Source organism: Leuresthes tenuis, unplaced genomic scaffold (assembly GCF_036924035.1).
Source record: "Leuresthes tenuis unplaced genomic scaffold, fLeuTen1.0.hap1 SCAF_16, whole genome shotgun sequence".
NCBI classification, from domain to species: Eukaryota; Metazoa; Chordata; class Actinopteri; order Atheriniformes; family Atherinopsidae; genus Leuresthes; species Leuresthes tenuis.
Genome location: NW_027325370.1, coordinates 17503886 through 17525379, shown reverse-complemented (window position 1 = coordinate 17525379; position 21494 = coordinate 17503886). Strand labels below are relative to the sequence as shown.

The 21494-nt window shown below is 39.7% G+C and overlaps 1 protein-coding gene across 1 annotated transcript in view; it reads left to right on the top strand.

The window, feature by feature from the left end:
- Positions 1-21494, top strand: part of klhdc8b (kelch domain containing 8B) — a 117417-nt gene that overhangs the window by 83440 nt on the left and 12483 nt on the right. Inside the window, exon 4 of the mRNA XM_072366943.1 lies at positions 19920-20021. Within this exon, the coding sequence (XP_072223044.1) occupies positions 19920-20021 (102 nt within the window). The remainder of the gene's footprint in view (positions 1-19919; positions 20022-21494) is intronic.

Genomic DNA, 21494 nt, shown 5'->3' with positions numbered 1-21494 from the left:
TGAAACCTCCTTTTGTGCGCCTGTGGTGCACCTACAATATCTGTGTGGTAGAATCAGGAGGAACACACACGATTCTGTGATGCTTCACGCCTTAAAATGCGGTGCGCCTAATGTATGAATTATTTCTGGTTGTGCTTTCTGACCTAGAACCGGTTTTATGTGGCTAAATGACGCTCAAAAATCTTTCAAAATGTTTTAGCACGGCCTTGGTAAGCTATGACGCTGCACTGCTTGATGGATTGAGCATTACGGCCACCGTAGTCACGAGCCTCGCGGAGTAATACGATCTGTGCTTCAGCATTAAGGTGTGTGCATTCATTCATTCATTTTCTGTACCCGCTGCCCTACAAATGGCTCCTGTTAAGAGAGATGCTTATGAAGCAGATTTCAAACTCAACGCTATCAGTCACACAGTACAAACAAGTGAGTTGAATAAAGTTTGACTTATCTGAGTTTTGTTTCATTTAATGCGCCTTATAACCCGGTGCGCTTTATAGCCCAAAAAATACGGTATACCAAAAATCATCTGAAGATACTTTGACGAGAAAATAAACAAGTTCAGAGTATTCTGATCAGATTAAGTCTTCTTCAGTATAATGGGATGATCACAGCATAACCAGTTAACACAAATGTCTCCATTTTATCATGTTTAGATCCAACAGTTTCAGCTCAACTACTGCTCTGTAACCAGGAGATTTACCTTCTGACAACATTGTGCAACTCAGTTTGTTTGCTACAAACAAGTTCAAATAAACTTGGCTAATGTACTTTATGTTTTAATTAATTAAAGCAGAACTACATCCTTCCCCTATGATGTTCATGCTGTTTGAATGTGCTCCATGTAAAGCAAGACTCCAAAAACCTTTATATCGCATTTAAAGACCAAATCCAAGAAAAATAGCGTTTTACTTGTCTTTAGCATGCAGAATGATTTCATTCTCCTTCGCTGTATATTTTAATACATTATCTGTGTGTGAGTTCCGCTGCTCAGTTTTTCTGTCACACGTCTTTCAATATGTGCGTCCAATTTCCTCGTGCCTCTCAGTTGTCGTTTGGGATTTACTGAATTATCTCTTTCAATCGCTTTTCCATTTCTGTTCCTTTGAGAGTTTTCTTGCTGATGGTCTGGAGCAGCATGGCTGTGACTGACATGCGAAGATTATAGATCTTAGAAGCAGAGACACAGGAGATTAAAGTACCATGAGGTTACTTATCAAAGCAACAAAAGTCACAACAGCTGCAGAATATTCATTCAGAGAGTCCTCCTCTCCCCTGAACACAAACACAGCAGAAATGGAAAGATGGAGATCCTGGGAGGACACAACCGGCAAGTCGGCTCAACCCTCATGTTTGATTTAGTAGCTCAGTGCAATGCTTGGTCAAATTTATCAAGAGAACAGTCATGTTTGTTAGTGTGAGATAGAGCTGTTGTGTGATTATGGTCTTTAATAGAGGTCGTAACCCTCTGGGCTTTGGCCAGTACTACGCAGGTTCATTACCTGTTGATCTTCTCTAGTTGCTGAAATCTTTTAATCTGGGATTTGCATGTAAATGTTTCCTGCGTCAGCAGTCAGTGCCACTGAAAAGCACCTCAGCGAGCGGGGTTAATGGATGTTCTGGTGCTCGCTGTCAGAAAAGTCACGACCGTGAGGAAGATGAAGCATCACCCACTAAAAGCAAGAAGAAGAAGTTACGTCTCCGGCAGATTATTAAGGGATGACATGGCTCCTTTTAAAGAGCAGGCAGCTGCGTTACGGGTCAGCTAACCGGTAAACATCAACCATCTCAGAGCTACTGGATGAAGTCTGAACGGTTCTGTTGCTGATATGACGGCACACTGTTGTTTTAGGACTAAAAAGGAGACAAGTTTCCAGGATCCAGCTGGTTTAGAAAGCAAATAATTTAACTCAAAGATATCAAAGTTCCTTACCTTTGACTGTCCAACAATAAAATGAAAATAAAACTCATTTAAGGAAAAGTTGATGAAGTAACAATGATGTGTATTTGTGCTCTTTTACACAAAGAAGCTGAATACTTACTTATTAACAGATGGTTTGCTCAAGTCCAAAACATCTGGCTTTCCATTTTTCATGTAAGGTACAAAGTATGCAGCTTATATGTTGGATATATTCTGTGTTGTACGGTCAGTTTATTGGGCTGGAGGTGATAAATAACTCGTCCACTCCCTCCTCCCTATCATCAGATGATTTATATTTCTGTCACTGTTTTTTTTATTGTCACTTCCAGGTTTCACAAAGTGTTACTGTCAGTATTTCCTTTTTTCTCATGCAGCATGTCCACGTGTATTTTGCATGTTAACGTGTGCCATTGCTTTTAGCCGATGGTGTTGACTCCCCCAGTTAAATGCTAAAAGGTAGCAGGTCTTCTCTGCAGTCTCAGTGTTATTGCTGCATGAGCAGCTGTTTAACAAAGCTTGATAGTTAAGAGTGAAAGAGAGCATGTGCATATTAGAGTCATTTTGTTTAACATTTTTTTGCTTCACAGCCACATTGTGTGAAATTTGGCTGTGATCACTGTAGATCTCACAAGGTAATAACCCTCCACTGTTCTGCTGCTTTGTGACATAATACTGAAGGACAGGAGTACTTTGGGAGAAATGCTCATGTCGGTGAGCTAATATGTTAGTTAAGACACTTTCACTTTGTAAGGCTGAATGATTAATTGGTTTGCAGTCAAAGTTTATCGCAAAAACTGCAATTAGCCCACACGCTTTAAGACACCAGGCCTGAAATGAGCCGTGTGTGGTTTTACATATTCATGTCATCTTCTTGTGTCATGCTCACCAATCAGAAGTAAACCAGGATAATGTTTACATTTAGGAGAATGCTCACTGTTTATTCATGGCACAGCCCCCACTTCATGAGAAAACCTGTTTCAGCATTAAAAGCGGCACCACGGGCAGAGGAAAAAGCATCTTCACAGTGATGCTCCAAACTACAACATCGGAGCCGTTTACGACGGGAACTTCTCATGGAACGGGCTCAAAAAGGCATTGTAAACAATTTAGTGAATTTGCCTCATGCTCTGGGGATTTGAGACACAAACAACCAAAGTCGTAAGCAATCATTTAGTCCCTTGGAAAAAGAAATGGTTACTTTTGGTCAAAATGCAGCTTCAGTTAATATAGAAACAGGTTCCACCCCGGAATCTGACCCCGAGCTGAAGAAGAGGAAGGGATCACCAGATGATATCAACAAGGGATGGCATGTATCTAATTAGTCTGAAAAATAGATCAAATAATAATCTACAGAGCGGTAAAGCTGGCCAGTTACCCACTCAGCACGATACCAGTTTGCGACCAGCTGAATTAGCTTAACATTATACTGGTCGGTCAACCAGAAGAAATCTTAATGAGCTGGAAAGAAGCATATCCCCACATAACTGTACATGGAACAGCTGTTGTTAATACTGTAATTTTGCACTCTCAGCAGTCCAACACTGAATACCTCTGTCAATTCAAACATTGTGAATAAACTTGCTGACAAACAACCTTATCAACCACATTACCTCTTTAGGAGAGGTAAAAGTTACCCTTGTACGTACAATTAATGGTCCTATCAATTGAAATTAGCTTCAAAACGCTTTACAGAACCCTTCAACTTCCCTTAAAACTGAGGCGAGAAGAAGACTTTGCCTCTCCATATCTACTATAAATTAAAATAAATTAAGTGAAACAAACAATATTTTCACAAACCAATTTGCTGCACATGGATTTCTGTACAACTTGTCCATGTAACTGCATCTGCACCCTGTGGTGACACTGATTAGCAGACAATTACACAGTGCTCAGCTGATGTTAGTGTTGTTTTTTTACTTTTAGTGCAGATTGGGAAAGAGGTGCAGTGAAATATTGACGAAAATATTGATATCCAATCCGACGCTGGCGGCTCTCTTTTCATCTGTTCATCTCACTCGCTGCCACTCTTTCTCCGACACTCCGTTTCAATCACCTTCCCTCTCTCAGCGTGTGCAGATAATAACCTTCATTAAACAAAGTGGCCATGCAGTTCTTGTTCAAGAGAGTGTAGCTGTGGTGAGAAGCATAGGTAACTATGGTGATTTGTTCTCCCTCTCACATGTTGTTCTGACCAATGTGGCATGTCAGGAAAGAAGCGATACAACTAAACATACTGACTTCAGGGTGATTATATCAGTACATATTTGACAGATCTTCCAACTGACAGGTGCTGCAAACAACTGTAATTATATTGTACATGAAGCTGTTTCACTGCACAACAGGCGGAACTTATCAGTTGTCTAAGATGCTGATTAAAAGACCAGCTTGCTGTTCAGACTATTATTGGCTTGGACAAGCTGTCACAGGAAGCCTATAAATAGATTCCAGGGATATCCAGTGATAATGGTGTGGGTTTGTGGTCGCATGAATACATTTACCGCCGTCTTAACTGGAGGAAAGCGGTGTTGGACCATGTTGAAGATGGCAAGAAGTTTAGGCAAAATTAGAGATTTGCAGCTTTGGTCTGAAGTGATCTAGCTCCTCTAATGACAGGAGCTAGCTGGAGGGAGGAAGAAAACAAATGCATCATGCTGTACCGTGTGTTACCCCTAAGAACATGTGTACCTGGTGTACTTTATCCTACCCTATGCAAAATTCTCCCTCCATCTCAGGGCAGAAGTGTAGTGTTTTGTACAAAATTAAAAGGCCAAAGAAGGCGCTCTTCTTGATTCTACAATGCATGTAAGAATAACAGATATCTAACCTGCAGCATTACTGTTTTTCCATTAATTTGCATTTGTTTAAAAGACATTTCTTATAGTTCTGGAATAAAACTGATCATTCCTCATATGACTCATGAAGTCTGATAGATTGCAGGGTGTAAAGTTGTTAGAGTCCTTGAGAGACTTGGCTGTAAAAGGAAAATATGCCAAAGCCTAAAGATCAGGGACAGCTTGACATAAAGGGGTTTGTACAGAATGTTCTCCTCCTCCAAGCTCATAACAGCCCGGGGATGCAAAGCAGACCCATTTAGACGACTTTTCACCAAAGCATTCAAGTTGCAGAGACAATGCATGAAGTTCCCATGCTTGACTCATCATCTGAGATTTGTAACAGATTCAACAATACTCTTATCAGAAAAGTAGGAGGGTGAGGAAGATATTTCAGGTTATTGAATGCATCAGGGCAGAAAGGAGGAGAGCACAGCTGTTTATCATTAGGAATCTTGTCTTTGTCTACAAGCCGCGTCTCCTTTTCTTATCGTACTTTGTGGGATTGTATTTACGCAGCAACCTACAGCAAAGGTTGTGATATTACTGAAACAGTCGAGCTAAACCACAAAACATATTGTCTACGTAGTGTAATACTGTCTCCCAAAGTTCAAAATAAGTCAAATACCGTTTGAGACATGCGTTTTTAACGATTTATTCGAGTTGGAGTATTTAACATTGCCTTTTAAAATGAACCTAAACGTGTCTGATGTGAATAGAATTCTTATAATAGTAGATTTATATGACAGTATGAAAAAGAAGAGTTGACATCCACTTATTTATCAGTCACCTCATTATCACAACATGTATAAATTGGCTGATGAGGAGCTGACATCTGAAGAGATTACACCACTCCAACCTGACAACGTGCAACTGTACAAGAACCACAAATGCTACTTCAACGTTAGGCGGAATGGCTGATTGTTGAGATCTTTTAGATATCGTCTCTCTAATAACACTTTACAAGTGCAAAGAAAAGAAAGCTGCTGTCAATAAGGCACATTGTGTGTTTGACAGCAGCAGATCTCTACCCTCACTTTACTTTTATAAACAAGTCTATTGGTGAGACGCTGTCTTTTACTTCTTTTCAACGTTTTTATATCGTCACGAAAGCTGTTATAACAGACAGTATGTTGTGTCTTAGAATGTGTCAGACATTTTTATTCTTAGTTGTGAAATACATTTCACAGCCACAACATCCATGCAGACGGTTGTTGATCACCGGACTCTCCATCTAAGTCTGATAGTGAGTTTACTTCAATATATCAGTTCACCCAAATGACAACTAAACGCCAACTTAACTTCTAAATTCTAGTTCTAGATAATTCAGTTTGCCCAATTTTACAACACCTCAGAAGAGTTTCACCTCCAGTAGGATCCCAGAATTATATTCCCTGATAATTCACTGTCAGTATGAGATTCTGTTTCCTTTATGTCTCCATTAACAGGTAAACTTCTGCCAGCTAGCTTCTGAGCACTGGCATCGCTTTTTAAATTGATTCCAGAGAGGACAGCGCATTTGCAGGCAGAATATATTTTGATAGATGTCATGAAGTATTTTGAGAGTTCTGCTTTTGTACAACATATCTGTACTTTTTTAGAAAGGCTCAGTTGTTGTCACAGATACAAATAACCAAGAAATTGAAATCAGTTTTTCCCAAGCTGTATGATGTCATTGTCTGTGTTACAAGTTCACTGCAACCCACAACATGTCGCAGGCATCGTATGAACTTGGCTTGAACATCCTGTTTGAAGCATGAAGACTGTATGATAAGGACACCCGCTAAAGTCACTTTAACAAAAAGTAGGTTTTATGAGGTGAGAGATTTAAATTCCTGTGTTATTTCTTTGCTTCTTAGCACGGTCATAGTCTGAGATGGATGACTCATGATACAGAAGACGCTTCTGCTGCCACAGCTTAACTGAATCTGACCCGTTGTTTGATTTCCCCAATTCTACAACTCCCAACGTTTGTTTTGGTTATTTGGACTAACTTCAGTTTAGGTTACATTCCTATTGGTTGGTGAAACGATTTGGGTCGTAGCAGCAGTCCCGTTACCCTGAATGGTGAACCTTTGTCAAAAATAACACCCCAGTTGTTTAACTTTCGTCTTATTCCATCTGTAATTCCCCAGAGGCTACAACTGTTTGTAGCCTCCTGGACACAAAAATACCACAGCAAAGATAGAAAGGCCACTTTGCTTTTATTACTGTGAAGGACTCTCCTTTCCCGAGGACATGTTTAACGTACAAAAAGAAATTATTTGGTAAAAAGATCATGTAGGTGATCAATGTGCCTACATTTAGACATCAGCAAAGTGTGGAAGCTTTTTTTTCTTTTCAATATTTAAAAACAATTTAGAAATTGTATAATTTGTACGTTTAAAAAAATAAAAATAGTACGGGAGTGGTTATGGTCCATTAGGAGGTTCTAAATGTGTCCTACAAGAACATTGAAAATAGTTTCCAATGTGATTAAAGAGCTAGTAATAAAATGAAAGGAAATGAAGTAAGAAAAAATAGTGTCCAACATTGGAAAAGAGTAGGCAGAGAGGGTCTGTGACTCTTCCAGACCATCTCATCTGTAGTTCAGATCCATGATGCGAGTTGGATTTCAGAGCTACATTGAGCTTTATCCACTTCCTGTGGGGCTTTCTGTTTGGTAGGAGTGTTTGACAAAAAGGAGGGCAGATAGGAGATAAAAGAAGGGTGAATCTTTATGTGACCAGCACTCACAGACTGAAGAAGTAGATGATTGCACCCATACAACAGAATACCAGCCACATTTTTAAATCCAGTGGCCCTAAAAACAAAAGGCTCCACTTCTGTTATTCAGCCAGGCCCAGAGCTGATATTATCCTGTAATTGCACCGACTTTTATCAAAATTTGCCAGGCGGACGACTGATTGCATCGCTTTTTATTACAGTGCAGCTTGCAGAATAATTATGGTGTGCAAATCAGAGAAATTGTTCCTCATTGTGAGAACAGAGGAAGCCACAAAGGTCTTGAGTGATGACTCAAAACCCACCGGCTGCTGTCAGACTTTTTGAACCCTAGACTTGTTTTTCTCCCTCTGAATCATCCCTGTCATGTTTACATTCTCCCCTGAACGTCCTCTCTTCTCTACCCTGCTGGATATTGGATTTTTTCACCTCGCTGCTTTTTCCCTGTGGTTTTGAAAGTTGTGCTCGCTCGCAGATGTCTATCTTCCCAACAAGCTTTGTTATCGTTCTTTTCATATTTCACAATGCAAAGCTGTGCAAGTTAACAATTGCCGAGGCCTGAAAAGGGTGAGGGACTGGAGAAAATAATGATCGGCCAGACCTCTGTGTATCTGTAATCCCTTTTGTGGAGTCATTCTTAGAAAGTGTTCTTGTTTTATTTTGTGGACGCAAAAGAGTGAGATCACACTTTTCCACTCAATCATTTTCCACTATTCATCTTGTTAGCAGTGTTAGCAACAGCAGGGTCTTTTCTTTCTGGTCACTAAAGTAAAAAAAACCCTTAGCATTTTTTTTCTAACCAATGATTTCAGAGAAGATGCTGAACATGGTTCAAGTCTATGAAGGACTGTTGACCATTATTGTTTTAATACCAAACCTCTTTATGGAGATGTTACTAAATTTCATAGCACTGGGGGGGGAAAGTCGTTTTACTTTGATAAACATGTCTTGCACACATTTGTCGATGAGACGGTGTCTACTTGATTTTCGTTACTTGGATCCAACAAATGCATTTAGTCACAAAAGCTGTTACAGCAGAGGTTACATATATTGAATATTTAATGCCAATTGCCATCCTTACTTATATTTATTTATGTCTCTGTAGAAGCTTGTTGGCTCAAGAGCGCCCTCTCTCAGAGGGAGTAGACAAACGCGCATCAAGAGATACGACTGAGGTACGTTACTGAGCTCTGTACGAATACTGCTCTCACCAGGTGAATGTTGTGCTTCTGCTGCGGTCAATCAACGCTCTACAGGCTTTTGCCTAGTGTACCTTACATCTTAAAGTATCCAAACAATTTCCAGATGTTATATTTGATGGTGCATTCTAAATGGTGTCAGTTAGTTTGTGGATATAGTTTCAACAATGGTGGGGATGTAGTGTAATCTCTCAGCTGGATCTGAGCTTGGATAAGGCATGTGGGCCGGCTGAAATACTGGTTAAATTGTGTAGAGACTCCACCCACTCATCACACCACCAACATGAGCCAGTGTTGCAATGGTGCAGGCCCACTCTGATGTTTCACTAACGCAGAAAACTCATATTCAGGATCTGCAGCAAAACCAGAGTCAGCTGGCTTTAAAAAGTCAACCCGGGCCATTGACCGGTTTACGGTACATGTATTTACGTTCACACACAGACTCCTTTAATGTTATAACCAGGTTCAAATTCTCGCTGGTTTATTTTCACACTTCTCACCATTTCATTGTTAAATGTTTTCAGCTTCTCTCAAGCAGCAAGATTGGCATGTTGGCTGCAGCTGCTCAGATATCAATGATCCAGTTCTTTCAACATAGTGACAGGATCGAACATTCATTGATCTTTCATGCTTTTCTGCACAGACTGCCAACATAATATTTTTAAATAACTGCATATATTTGTATTATTCCAACTCTCCAGCTCAGACCTTTTAGCTGATACAACAGCTGTCATGTAACAGCTAAGCTGGCCGAGGAATGATGGAGAATAGTTCATTACCGCTGCAGTCAGAGATCAGAGATGAATTTTCTGTTGTTAACTCCAAAAATTAAAGGTTTCTATACTTCCTATTGATTGAGTCATAAGTATTGGGAATACTTTTTATGCTCTGGCCAGCAGCTGACTCACTGATTTGCAGAATATAACAGGATTACCATATGTGGGGACATTGGTAGATCTGGTGCATCATGCGGCCATGCCTGCAGAAGCTCATATTAACTTGTAGAAACACCCACAGAGGATGAATATTTATAGGATCACTTTGAAGTCAAGCAGGCTCATTAGTAGAGCTATAAGCTATCTGCAGCCCATCTTGTTCTGGCTCTATTTTGGTCCTGAGGGCCCACTAAAACCCTGTTGTTTAAGACTGACATGCAGTGATCTCTTTATCCTAGAATAGCTTCAAAATTAGCAGAATAAAATCTTCCCTCATTCACCAGATAGACAATAAAATGTGAGGAGCTCTGATTCCCTTTCACACGGAGCTGTCCACGGTGCTGAAGGGGTTTTACATGTTCCATGTAATGGATGATCATATACTCCTATCTTTGTACATGCAGCAGTTTTTCAGGGTGTATATTGTTTAGTTCCTTTGCTTAGCACATCTTCTCCCTCCCCACCAACGTTTGAGAGGATGCTGATTAGTGCATTGATCCTTGAGATCAATAGTAGAGGGCGATTCATGAAACCCGCACTGCAGCTTCATGTTGGACGTACATGTGGTGGAGGGGATTATCAGTGTGTCTTACATTGAAATCCAATCAGAGTAGAGAGGAATGAATACGGGCGTCATAAAGAAACTGAAGAAAAGAGACCTGTTGTAAAGGCTTTGTTACACCAGCAGAAAACCCAGTTAATGAAAAGGAAAAAAACTGAAGTCTGCTTTTAAAGCTTTTTATAGCATTTTGTCAGCTGTGATTCAGCAGAGTTGAGAACAGAATGAGAGCCGTATAATGTACAGAAAATGGTGGATTTACGAGTAAAGAGACCAGATTTCTTTCTTTCTTTGGGAATTAATAGAATCACATTAATGGAACAAAAAGTTTGTTAATCACGAAACCTCAAGCTGCACAACTGCTATCCACTGAAGTGAATAAATGAGTTTTCCATTAAAAATGTATTTGGCTTTATTATCTGTGTTTTGGTACTCTGCCAGAGTTTCATGGATGGATGGAAATCAATCTGCCTTGTGGTTTACCAAAGATAAGAATGCACCTCTCAACCTTTTTATATTATGAGGAAGTCCGATATTATCAAACAGTTTGGTTTGGCTTTATTTGTATATTTCTGTTGCAAGTTCTATCTCAGAGGGTTTGTCTTTGGTACCAAGAGGCAAAAGTAACAATGGAGAGTATTCTTTAATACTTTGTACACAGGGGTTGTACAGCTTATATGATAAAGATGTAAGACCAAGAACAAAGAAGTCAGTTCCTTTTTATACCAAGATGCTGGTGCAGAACGACACCTCTACCGTCTGGTTTTTCAACAGTTTTTTTTTTTTTTTTTTTAAAGGTCTGTCAGACTTCCTGGCGCTAGGCTGACCCTCTTGTTAGGTAATATATCAATATTAGGCCATCTGTGTGATAAAGCCTTAGTCAGGTCTGGCTTCTCCAAACTTAATATCATTACTAATTATAATGTGCAATGAGCGAAGGGTCGCTGCATTGGCATGTGTTGTTGTTGGGAAAAGCAGCATCTTTATCTGCCACTAGCCTTTTAGTGGCCGACAGCAACTGGCTTTGACAGGCAGATCATTTCTGGCACACCTACTGCAGCATACGTGCTACCCTACCTCCACATGTGAGGTGGTGAATGACTGTTTAATGTTTGAATAATTATTAGTAGTATCAGTGTTATCTGTTAGTTTATTGTGCAGTGCACTGATGATAATGATCCAGTAGTAGTTTAATATAAAACTTTTTTTTTTTTGTTGAAGAAAAGCAGAAACACCCGACCACACACTGAACATAACAGTATTTGATTCATGATATTTCAACATAGGGCTGGCCGAACAATCTCAAAGTTAAACCAAAATTAAGTTTATCATAATTGTGTCATTTATGCCCGGTGATAAGAGTTTCACATAAGTCCTCGCTCATATCCAACAGAACACTGTTTGAGCTACCAACAGAGAAGAATGCGAAAGCCTTATCCTCCCAAACCACTGAAGGAAATAATTATTCTACTACCCATAATAGCAGCGTCCTCTCTTACTGTAGAACTGCGTGGATCACATTTATTCGCCCTCTCTTCGGTCTTTGGCGAAACGCCTGCACACACACGGCCACGTCAACCCCTTCCCTCCATATTCACCAACACACCAAATTAACCTGCACAGAAGCAAGGCTTGCTGACACCTTTTAGATAACTTTTCATACACAAAGCGCCGGCGTCGCTGCACATTCCAGCTGCAGGCAGAGAAACGGAAGAGTTGAGCAGTCACGGGTGTGCTCCAGATATGGAGCTAAATTTATCAAGTACAAGGGACGTGAGTGCAGCTGCCTGGCAGCTGATGCGGACATTAATGTTACTGAAACGAGAAATATGAAGACATTATGTTGGTTATGTAACTAAAACTGTAAATACAGATGAATATAGCTCAAAAGTGTGTTGTTACACAAACGCATTCTTTAATGCCATCGATCAATAACGAAATGATAATGTCATTGTATTTTTTGTCCAGCACTGTTGCAGCATATTTTTTTTCTAATGAAAACAGACATGTCCATGCAGCTTTAACATCACTCCAGCAGCAGTCTGCCTCACCTCTGACCTGCTGTAGGAATACATGTTTGCCTTTCTGACAGCCTGCAGCCTTTCACAGCATATTATCCCAGGAAGCACTTGCATGTGTGTGGGTGTTTAACAGCAATTTGTTTTCAGTCTGTTTGTTTCTGGCCAAATGACTGCTGACATGTCAAAACCTACCTCCACCTTTCCACATCTCCTTGATGAAGTCTCTTCCCACCTGCGTGCGCAGGTCGGTGTGGATTCACCATCCGTCCTAGCAGCCGGCCACAACAGTGTACGCACCGATGTAACTCGGTGGAGTGTGTAGGGACGGCTGAAGCCTTTTGACAGTGATTAACCTCATTTTCAACACCTTGGATATATTACAGCCATTTCTCTTCATTGTGAACAACACTTTCCCTGATGATTCACACATCGAGTTTAGTGTTGCGCTTGTCTCTGTGGTGGATACTGTAATGATAACATATTACTTTATAGATGAGATAATGGGGTGAAATTGTACTCCCATAATATGAGTCATCTTTCAGTTTAGTCTGGATTGTTCTTTTTCACAACAACAAATTTACACAGAAGGATGTTTAGCAGGCACAAAGCACAGCGGAGTGTATTATTAGAAAAGTCACTTGCCAGCTTTGGATAAATGATTGATTTTCTATCTTAAAGAATGTATAACTTAAACCTGCCTAAAGCATACCTAAACTGTAGGATTCTGCATTAGACATGAATTGGTACTCTCACATGAACAAAGTGGTTCCTGAAGGACTATTAGCTTAATAAAAAAAAGCAGCATACCTTAAATCTCAAATCTCTGCTTATTTAAGTATATATTGAGTATTTTGGGGGGGGGGGGGGTAGTTGGGATATAAAACAACAGAGCATTATTATGTCATTTCTTTCTAAAGTTACAAGGACAATATAACTTCTGACAGGAATTTGCTGTTAATACAAAGAAGTGAGGCAGAAGAGTTTTAAAATCTGACTTCTAAGGTACTGCAAATGCAGCATGATTTGAAGTTTAAGGCTGGTGGTGATACAGATGAGGAAGTTTGATCTGAAACATTTCTGTGATAAAACAGAACCCAGGCAAGTCTGAATGGCTCACTGAATAACACCACAATGTCCCCTTTTACTGGTTGGATTCTTTATTTCTATGTTTTTGCAGGTGACAAAGAGAAGGTTGGGCCAGTGTCAGCTTGAAACAGTCCCGAGGCTAAACAGACGTCATCTCCTTTAGCAAATACTCCCCCAGATAATATACACATTTGAACCATTTAGCTGCTTTTACGACCAGTTAAAAAACATCTAGTCATTTATACCAAGGTGTCAAAAAGACTTACAATCTACTGAGAAATCTGGATATTTGGTTTGTGAAAGTATGGAGTGTGTTGTGTACAAACTGTGAGCAGCTGAGAAGCAGTTTGTTGGCTGTGAATACATACAGTATCAAAGTTTGATTTCTGCCTAAAATACTTGGCCATCTGTCACACTGGTATCCCAGAGAGGGGCTGCTGTCATTACCACCTCATTTCCTTTCCAGCATCTTTCAATTTCTTCCTTGTGATGGCATTTGGAAACAGGTTCTAACTGTGCCTATTCACCAGGCAGATAGAAAGCTTTTCAATGCACAGGTGAAATTGTCTATATCCACATCTGCATGAGCATCTATTTGAAGATTTGTGACCATGTGCTATCTGTGTGATGCCGCTTTCATTTAATTTTCTTTTCTGTGTGCTCGTCTTATTGAGCACCATCATGAGAACAGAGCAAAGTGTCTGGGAGGGCGAAGGGGATTGATTCTGAGCTTTAAATAAACACATTCTCCTTTCCTCCAGCTGAGTCCACCAGACATGCATCTGCCCCACATGTCACTCAGCCTGCTCTCTGGCAAAACCACAGACAGAATGTGTGATCGGACCAACAGGAACAGAAACAATGTCAGCCAAAGTAATTCCATGCCTCGTTCTTTCCCAAACTTTGTAGCCGGCTGGGGTAACAGAATAAATAATTAGTGCTGACAAATGATGACATTTGCTCCTGAAAGCATCTCATCTGTGAAGAATGCCCCACGGTGGACTGCTTTGCTCTGTCTCCTGGTTGTTCTCTGAGTGAGAAGCTGTGTGAGGATGCACTCATACACAGAAGTACCACCATCTCACAGTTTGGTTCTTGGAAATGTGATGCAGAGAGCAGCTGGACACCAGAGAAAAACAACACATTTTATTTATAACTTCTCCATATTTGACAAATAGTAGGTCTGTACCAGGAAGGAAGGAGCACAACGCCATTTTACAGCGAGACCACAGAAGAGCCAGGCTTTAATAATATAATTAACCTGAATGAGTCTCACAAAAATTGCCTGAACACTCCAGGTAACCGTTGTGCTCATCTCTCAAGGTTTCGATCTAATTATCACTTAGCCGGACTGAAAAGGTAGAAATGTGAGGAAGTGAAACTGGATGATATCTGTTCAAACTTCCTCTTATAAAAACTATGCTGATCGTGTCACATAATCTGTTCATTTATCGAACGGTTTGTTTTCTAGGTTAGGTTATGCAGTATTGGTCAATGCCATTTTGCTTTATACACCCATAAAAGGAAATAAAACTGGCATGTTTATCACTCAAACGAAGAAGTGGGTGCAGAGAAAACGCCTCTCATGATTATGTATCTCCAGACAGCACCGAGGAGAATGGCAGAGCTTTAAAAACTTGCATGCTTGTTTGAGAGCTCGACTTCCTCTCCTCTCGCTCTACATATCTGGACGATATTTTCATGCTATCTGGCCACTCCATTTTCCACGCCTGAAGAGCTAATCTGCAGCAGCCACCATATCTATCAGTAAGTTGCTGGTGGCTCTGTCTCCCCCTCCTCCGACTCTGAGATTACCACTGAAATGCAACTCTGTTACTTGCCTCCAGCTGGCACTTCAAAACATGGATGTTATCTTGTAAATATGCCTCCTGTTTATGGGAAATCAAATCCACGAGTTTTATCTCGTTTCTGGATCTTTGCTGAATGAGTTGTTATTTGTCCTGGATGGTGATGCAACATTTTAACAGCACTTCTGAGACAAAGAGCTCAGAACAACAGGTCCTGCTTCTCTTAGACTTTAGTTTGTCTGTGCCGACACACTCAGCTGCTGTAGAAGTACCTTAACAAATGACCGCCTTTCCTTTAAGTGATAACTGCTCTCTGGAAGCCTTTAAGTGGCTTATAACTGTAAGACAAAGTGAAACGAAGCTTAGTATGCTGCCTAATTCGATTTCACTTGCTCACCCATCGATCTGTCCTTTGACCAATGCTCCCATCAATATCACGATGCATCACCCAGGCGACATATCTGCAGTGTCCTCCAGCACTCCTAAAGTGCTCCATGCATCCCCAGGGTGACCTTTGTCCTGAGAATTAGCTCCGAGGTTCTGACGAGTAATTGTATTCACTGTAGTTGCTTCACAGGCACTCTCCGCATGACCCTGCGGTATTAGATGGTTGGAGTTTGGATTGATAAATCAATAGAGCTTGATTTATAGAGCACTTCACAAGTGACTGATGAAAACAGGATAAAAAGGACAGATAAAGAGACCAATGCGTGTTGAAAAGAATGAATAAAGGCTTTATAGAACAATCCAAAACACAGAATTTGTAAAGAAAAGTTTATAAGAACAGATTAGAACTACACCAACAGTTAGTGAAAAACAGATTATTTGATAGATATCGAACGAAGAGCATCCGACGCCATAAACCGTAAATAAAATCTAGACAAAGTTACCTGTGAACTGTCATTTTGAACCCTCCAGTTGAGCATTTGACCGTCTCCATATTTGGACAGGAGGCTGGAGCTGGAGAATGACATCTGAAACCTGACTTTAACATAAATGTGCGTCTTTGAGAAGGAATTATTTCCAGGAGTGAAAGAAGTGAATCTAACTAATGACACCATAATTACTGAAGAAAAGTTGTTACTTTCTGAATCGGAGCCTTTTGGAGCCAGTGGACTTGTATTGAGCTTTAAACTACAACTATTTTACCCTTTTATCGAGTCCGTTCAGTAACAATCATTTCATAGAGTTGGTGTATTATTTTGGATTCTGGTTTTGTCATCATTTATACTAAATTGCATGAATCAGATACTTTGATGGCTTAATGCTCTTCTAGTAGAGAAGCTTAAGCACAGTACCAAGTACAGTTTTTGGGTACTTTTCTGTCTGTTGCATTAGTTTAAAGGCCACTTCTGCTCTACCTCTTAAAAGGAAAAGGTTGAACTTTTTAGTTCAATAAAACTTTAAGACTAAACTATATGAAAACATTAGTTACTAGATCTGAACATGAAACACCTAAACCTCATTTGCATTAAGAGGTAACAAAATAATTGACTTGTTGATCTACAGGAATACAAAATAATTAGAAAATCCTTTAAGTATTTTTTTTATTCTATCTTTTTTTAAATAAAGTCATTTTGACAAAAAAGAAACTGAAATTAGTTCAGAAAATTTACAGTTTAAATTAGAAATTAGTTCAGAAAAGAAAATAGATAAAAGCAAACAGTAACTGAACTTTAACAAACCATAAGAGGACACGCATTACTTTTACAGTTAGATGTTACATTTCTTTGCGACTGTATAAAAGAAAACTAAGTTAACGTGTTTTTACAGTGAGGCGGGCCTTTAACAGGGCTTTTTTTTGTGTGTCTGATGTGTTAACCTGTTCCACACTCAGAGTCCCTGAGCTGGGACCAAGCGGTTTGTTATAGAAACATAACAAGTACATAGTGCTTAAATTCATGAGGCCGTCCAGTTGTACAAGGACTAATATGGATGTAGCTTCAGTGTGGTTTGTTCCTGTCACATCAGATTAGGTACAGTGTAGATGCTTGTGTGTGTGTTATTTCCTTTGGGCAGAAACAAATTTAGTCTTTCTCCGAGCATTCATTAAAACTTAACAACTAATCTCTGGTTGTTAAAAGTCAAAATTGAACATCATTTTTCTTCTTCCCATAAATATAAATACCTCTATGCCTTAAAATATGTGTCACTCTACACCGTTGCATCATTTTATGTTAATTACCCCTCATTAATCTTCTTTTAATATCTTAATAAATTTATTATGATGCTTTATCCTGGTTTCATCATATTTACAGGTACTCAGCAAGTTGCCCTCAGACAAAATTATCAGTCCTACCTTTTTCTCTTGTTCCGACTGCCGTGTCCTGGTTGCAAAAAGATGACAAATAATCTTTCTGTGTGTAACAGAGGAGAAACATGCAGTCAAAGAAATCTATCAGAGCAGACACAGCAGATGACAAACGTCAGAAACCAGAAGTAAGAGGATCAAAACAACAGTGGAGATCCCTACACTGAGAATGAGCCCTGGTTGTTTGACTCATTTGTAGACTGTGGCTTCAAGGTGAAATGCTTATGATTGTTGTTCTGAGTTTTATTTTTAACACAGGAGTCTTGAAAGGAGCATTTCAACTATTTCAAATTGCATTTGTAGAATTTTGGGATGAATTTAATCCCACATCAACCGCTGTACGCTCATCAATCGTTGAAAGTCTTCTTCCTTCTTATTTTCATTTACTAGTAAGCTATGAATGAAAAGCTGGCCTCAAAATTTAAAGACTACCTTTTATGTTTAGTTAAAAAATAATAATAAAAATCATACATAAATTCATAGTTTTAAAAAAGGATAAACTGATACCGCTTTTCATTGTAACTCCTCTCCTCCAGTGTTTTTGTCCGTATCAACATGGATATTTTGCAAAACAACATTTGCACTTCTCATCCAGTTTCCAGTGAGCATGCACTGGAAACCATAGCAATGGTGTTTATATGTCAGTTTGTCTGATGTTTTCCTACTTTATTGTATTTTGATGCGAGTGTAGACGTTACCACCACCTAATGGCCTAGCTGGAAAAATGTAGCATTCGTGGGAATTTGCATTTTTCAAATATCTGGTGCAAAGCGGTCAAGACCTTCATTCAGATGTGTTTAACAGCTAAGAGCAATTACCTATCCATTTTGTACAACCCTGCATGCACACACTCACTCACATGATGCATTTAAAAGCTAAGAGCTATCATGCAAATGTTAATTGAACTCAGTAACTCTTAAAGCCTGTTATTGACATTTGAGACAGCCTCGGTGGACTCTTGTGTTAGCTTTGAATTCAGAGGGGCTCCATTTCTCACTCAGCCACCTTGTGCCTTTGTGAATGTGCATGTTAAAGACTGTCCAGGAGCGTCATCTCTGATGCACCCAAGATTCAAAATTTTTTCCCCTACCCAAACACAAAATATCCTTTCAAACACAGAACTACAGATTAAATAAGGTGGGCTGTAACACCATCGACCTACCGCAGTCTATGCTGATGAGTGTTAATCGTACCCCGTTTTATTATATAGCATTTATTCATTATTGTTCTTTTGTCTATTTAGTTACAGATGTGTAAATTTGCAGCTCATCTCCTTCCATTAGGCTTTAAGCAGAGGACACTTGAGGCTGTGGGAAAGGCGATGCGTCACCTTGTATCTCGGTCCCAAATATAGAAATTTAATCTGCTGTTGGAGGGTTTTAAGCCAAAGAGAGAAACAAAGGCAGGAGGGGCTGAGGAGATCCTGAGGCAGGTCTTGTTGTGAATAATGCATTTTAATCCTCCTGCTCTCTCTGTCTAGCAGTGGTCCAGTCAGTATTTCCATTCCCTGTCCAAAAACTATAGCAGCAATGCAAGCACAGCAAGGACTGTCCACGTCACACTTTCTGCTAGCAAACACGCTAAAAGTCTTAAACCATGTGCATTCTTCCATCACCCATGCCTCAAAGAATAGTTTGGCATTCTTTGGTGGTCTGTATATGAAAGTAAAGTATATTTCATTGTATTTAACTGACTTAAGCTGAGCTCTTCAGATGCTCACATGCAGATTTTTGTCTCAATGTTAAAACAGAGCAAGGTTAGCTACCTGTAATGCTAAGCACTTTACTGCTTTCTCTAGTTTAGAGGTGTCAAAGTCAAATACAAAAAAAAAAAAAAAAGGGCAAAACTTAAAAAACTTAGACAAAGTCGTGGGCCACACTTGACATTTATGGAAAAAATGTCTACAGCTGTTCATGTCTAAAGTTTTACCTTCTCTTCAGATATAATTAACCTTTTCATATGGAAACAAACTTGAGTTCTGGAACAAGCCAAGCTTGATACTATAAACACATCTGTGGCATTCATTTCTTAAATAAAATCTTTCTCTATTTATGTTCATGCATTTGGCAGACGCTTTTATCCAAAACGACTTACAAATGAGGATATAACAATGCAGCTAACATTAAAGCTAACAATATGCTACATCGAAGGAAAACCGCTAGTCAGGTTCTGTCGGAGGTGACAGTAGAAATGGAGAGCAGGCATAGAGGGAAGTACAGGTTATTTGTAGCCAGCCGAGTTAAATTTCAATGGTAACTTTGAGGAAAAAGAAAAAAAAACTGAAAAGAGATGTACTTAAATATGTACTTTATTACCTGCCTTTGAGTTTCAGACGTGCAGACCGGCTGTGTGAGTGAGACACTAATACTCTTGTTGAGAATGAGAGAAAATCTCAGCTTTCAGAGAACAGAGGCCGATAAAGCAGCCTTCTCATTAAAGAACCTTGTTTGGAAATGTTCCATGATCTGTTGTGGTTGACTTGTCTGCTTACAGATGACTGAACGTGTCTTCTGTTATCCATTCACAGGTATTTGGATAAAACCCACCCGAACATCCAGGATGAGGGAGAAAAGGGCCGACTTTGTGGCCGGATGCCTGGGCGGAAGGGTGATTGTAGCCGGAGGTCTAGGTCAGCACCTCTATTCTTTTTCTTTAATTGACCATGTTCTTTTCTGTCAGTTTAATATGGTGTCATGCTTTGACCCAAGAAGGAGATTAAAGATTTAGTCACTGAGTGAATAATAATACGACATCAAAGAAGCTGAACAGTCTATTAAAATGAAAATGGGGCTCATGGTCCGATAGGAGTCTTACTGAAAACTGTCCCCTGTTCAACCTAAAATATTTCCTGGGACTGGACTTCCTGTATTAATAGCCTCACTCTTGCAAAAGATGATCGTATTCTATTATTACTATTAGGGCCTTTAGATTGAGATTTATCAAACTCATTCATCAATAATATGAAGTAGAGCACTTTGGTAAACAAATAGTATTATTTATGTCAGTATACTGAGCAAAGGTGAGTCACTTCAACAGCAGTTGAAGTGTGTTAAGATATTGTTAGAAATAACACCTGCTGGTGTCTGGTTGGTGACAGTAATAATCATTTGTATAGATTAAATTAAGCACCAAAGCAAATAACTTGCAATGGGGAATTTTCATTAAAATCCTTTCAGCCTATAATATATAGATCTCCATCTCTCTCTTGGAGAGGTTTAAGTAACTCTGGATCTTGTTCACGAGTAATGATAAGTTGAATTTGGGCTTTGTAAGCAGGAATAAGGGCTCTGATCCCGTCTGTTGTGGTATAGAGGGAGGTGTGCCGGAAGCCAAAGCGTTCAATTAGTCAATCAACTAGTCCATCTTTGTTCCAAACCTCACCTGTGGTCACGAGATCTGGGTCGTGACTGAAAAGGTTTCCTTCTTAGGGTGGCTGGGTGAGGAGCTCGAACCGGCATGTAACTGCAACTGTATTAAGACACAAACTGTTGGTATAACAAATATAACCTATTGTTTGGCTTTGGAGTCCCTCAGCATTGATGACGTATTATTATTTTACACCAGTTGCTGGTAACCCGTGTAAACAGCAATATGCAAACTAATTTAAAGATGCATCACTATAATACAACTTAATGTTGACTTCAAATGCATCATGGACATATAAATATTGTACTGGCCATACTGTGACAGTATTAGCTACTTAGGCAAAGTTACATGAACAGTCCGGTGCAATAGCATAACCTTAGACTGATCAGCTGAAAGCCTTCCCATATCTGAAAATGGCTTCTCTTCCTAGTTCACTCCATGATAGTGATCGAACACAAGCAGTGATAATAACAGCAACTGTGCTCACACCTACTAAAGTGACGAGCCTTGCCTTATGGAGCATCTCACTCTTCAAAGCAGTATCACCTGGTTTGGAGCATTGGTGTCGGACGGCCATCACTAGTAGAAACAGATCGATAGCTTTACCTTCTGACTCAGCTCTCTCTTTACCATGACAGACTGGTACCATGTCCGTATCGCTGCAGATGCTGCCTCCGTTACCCGCTCCTTTCTACCGCCGTGATACTTAATCTCCTCCACTGGAGGTAGTGAGCAA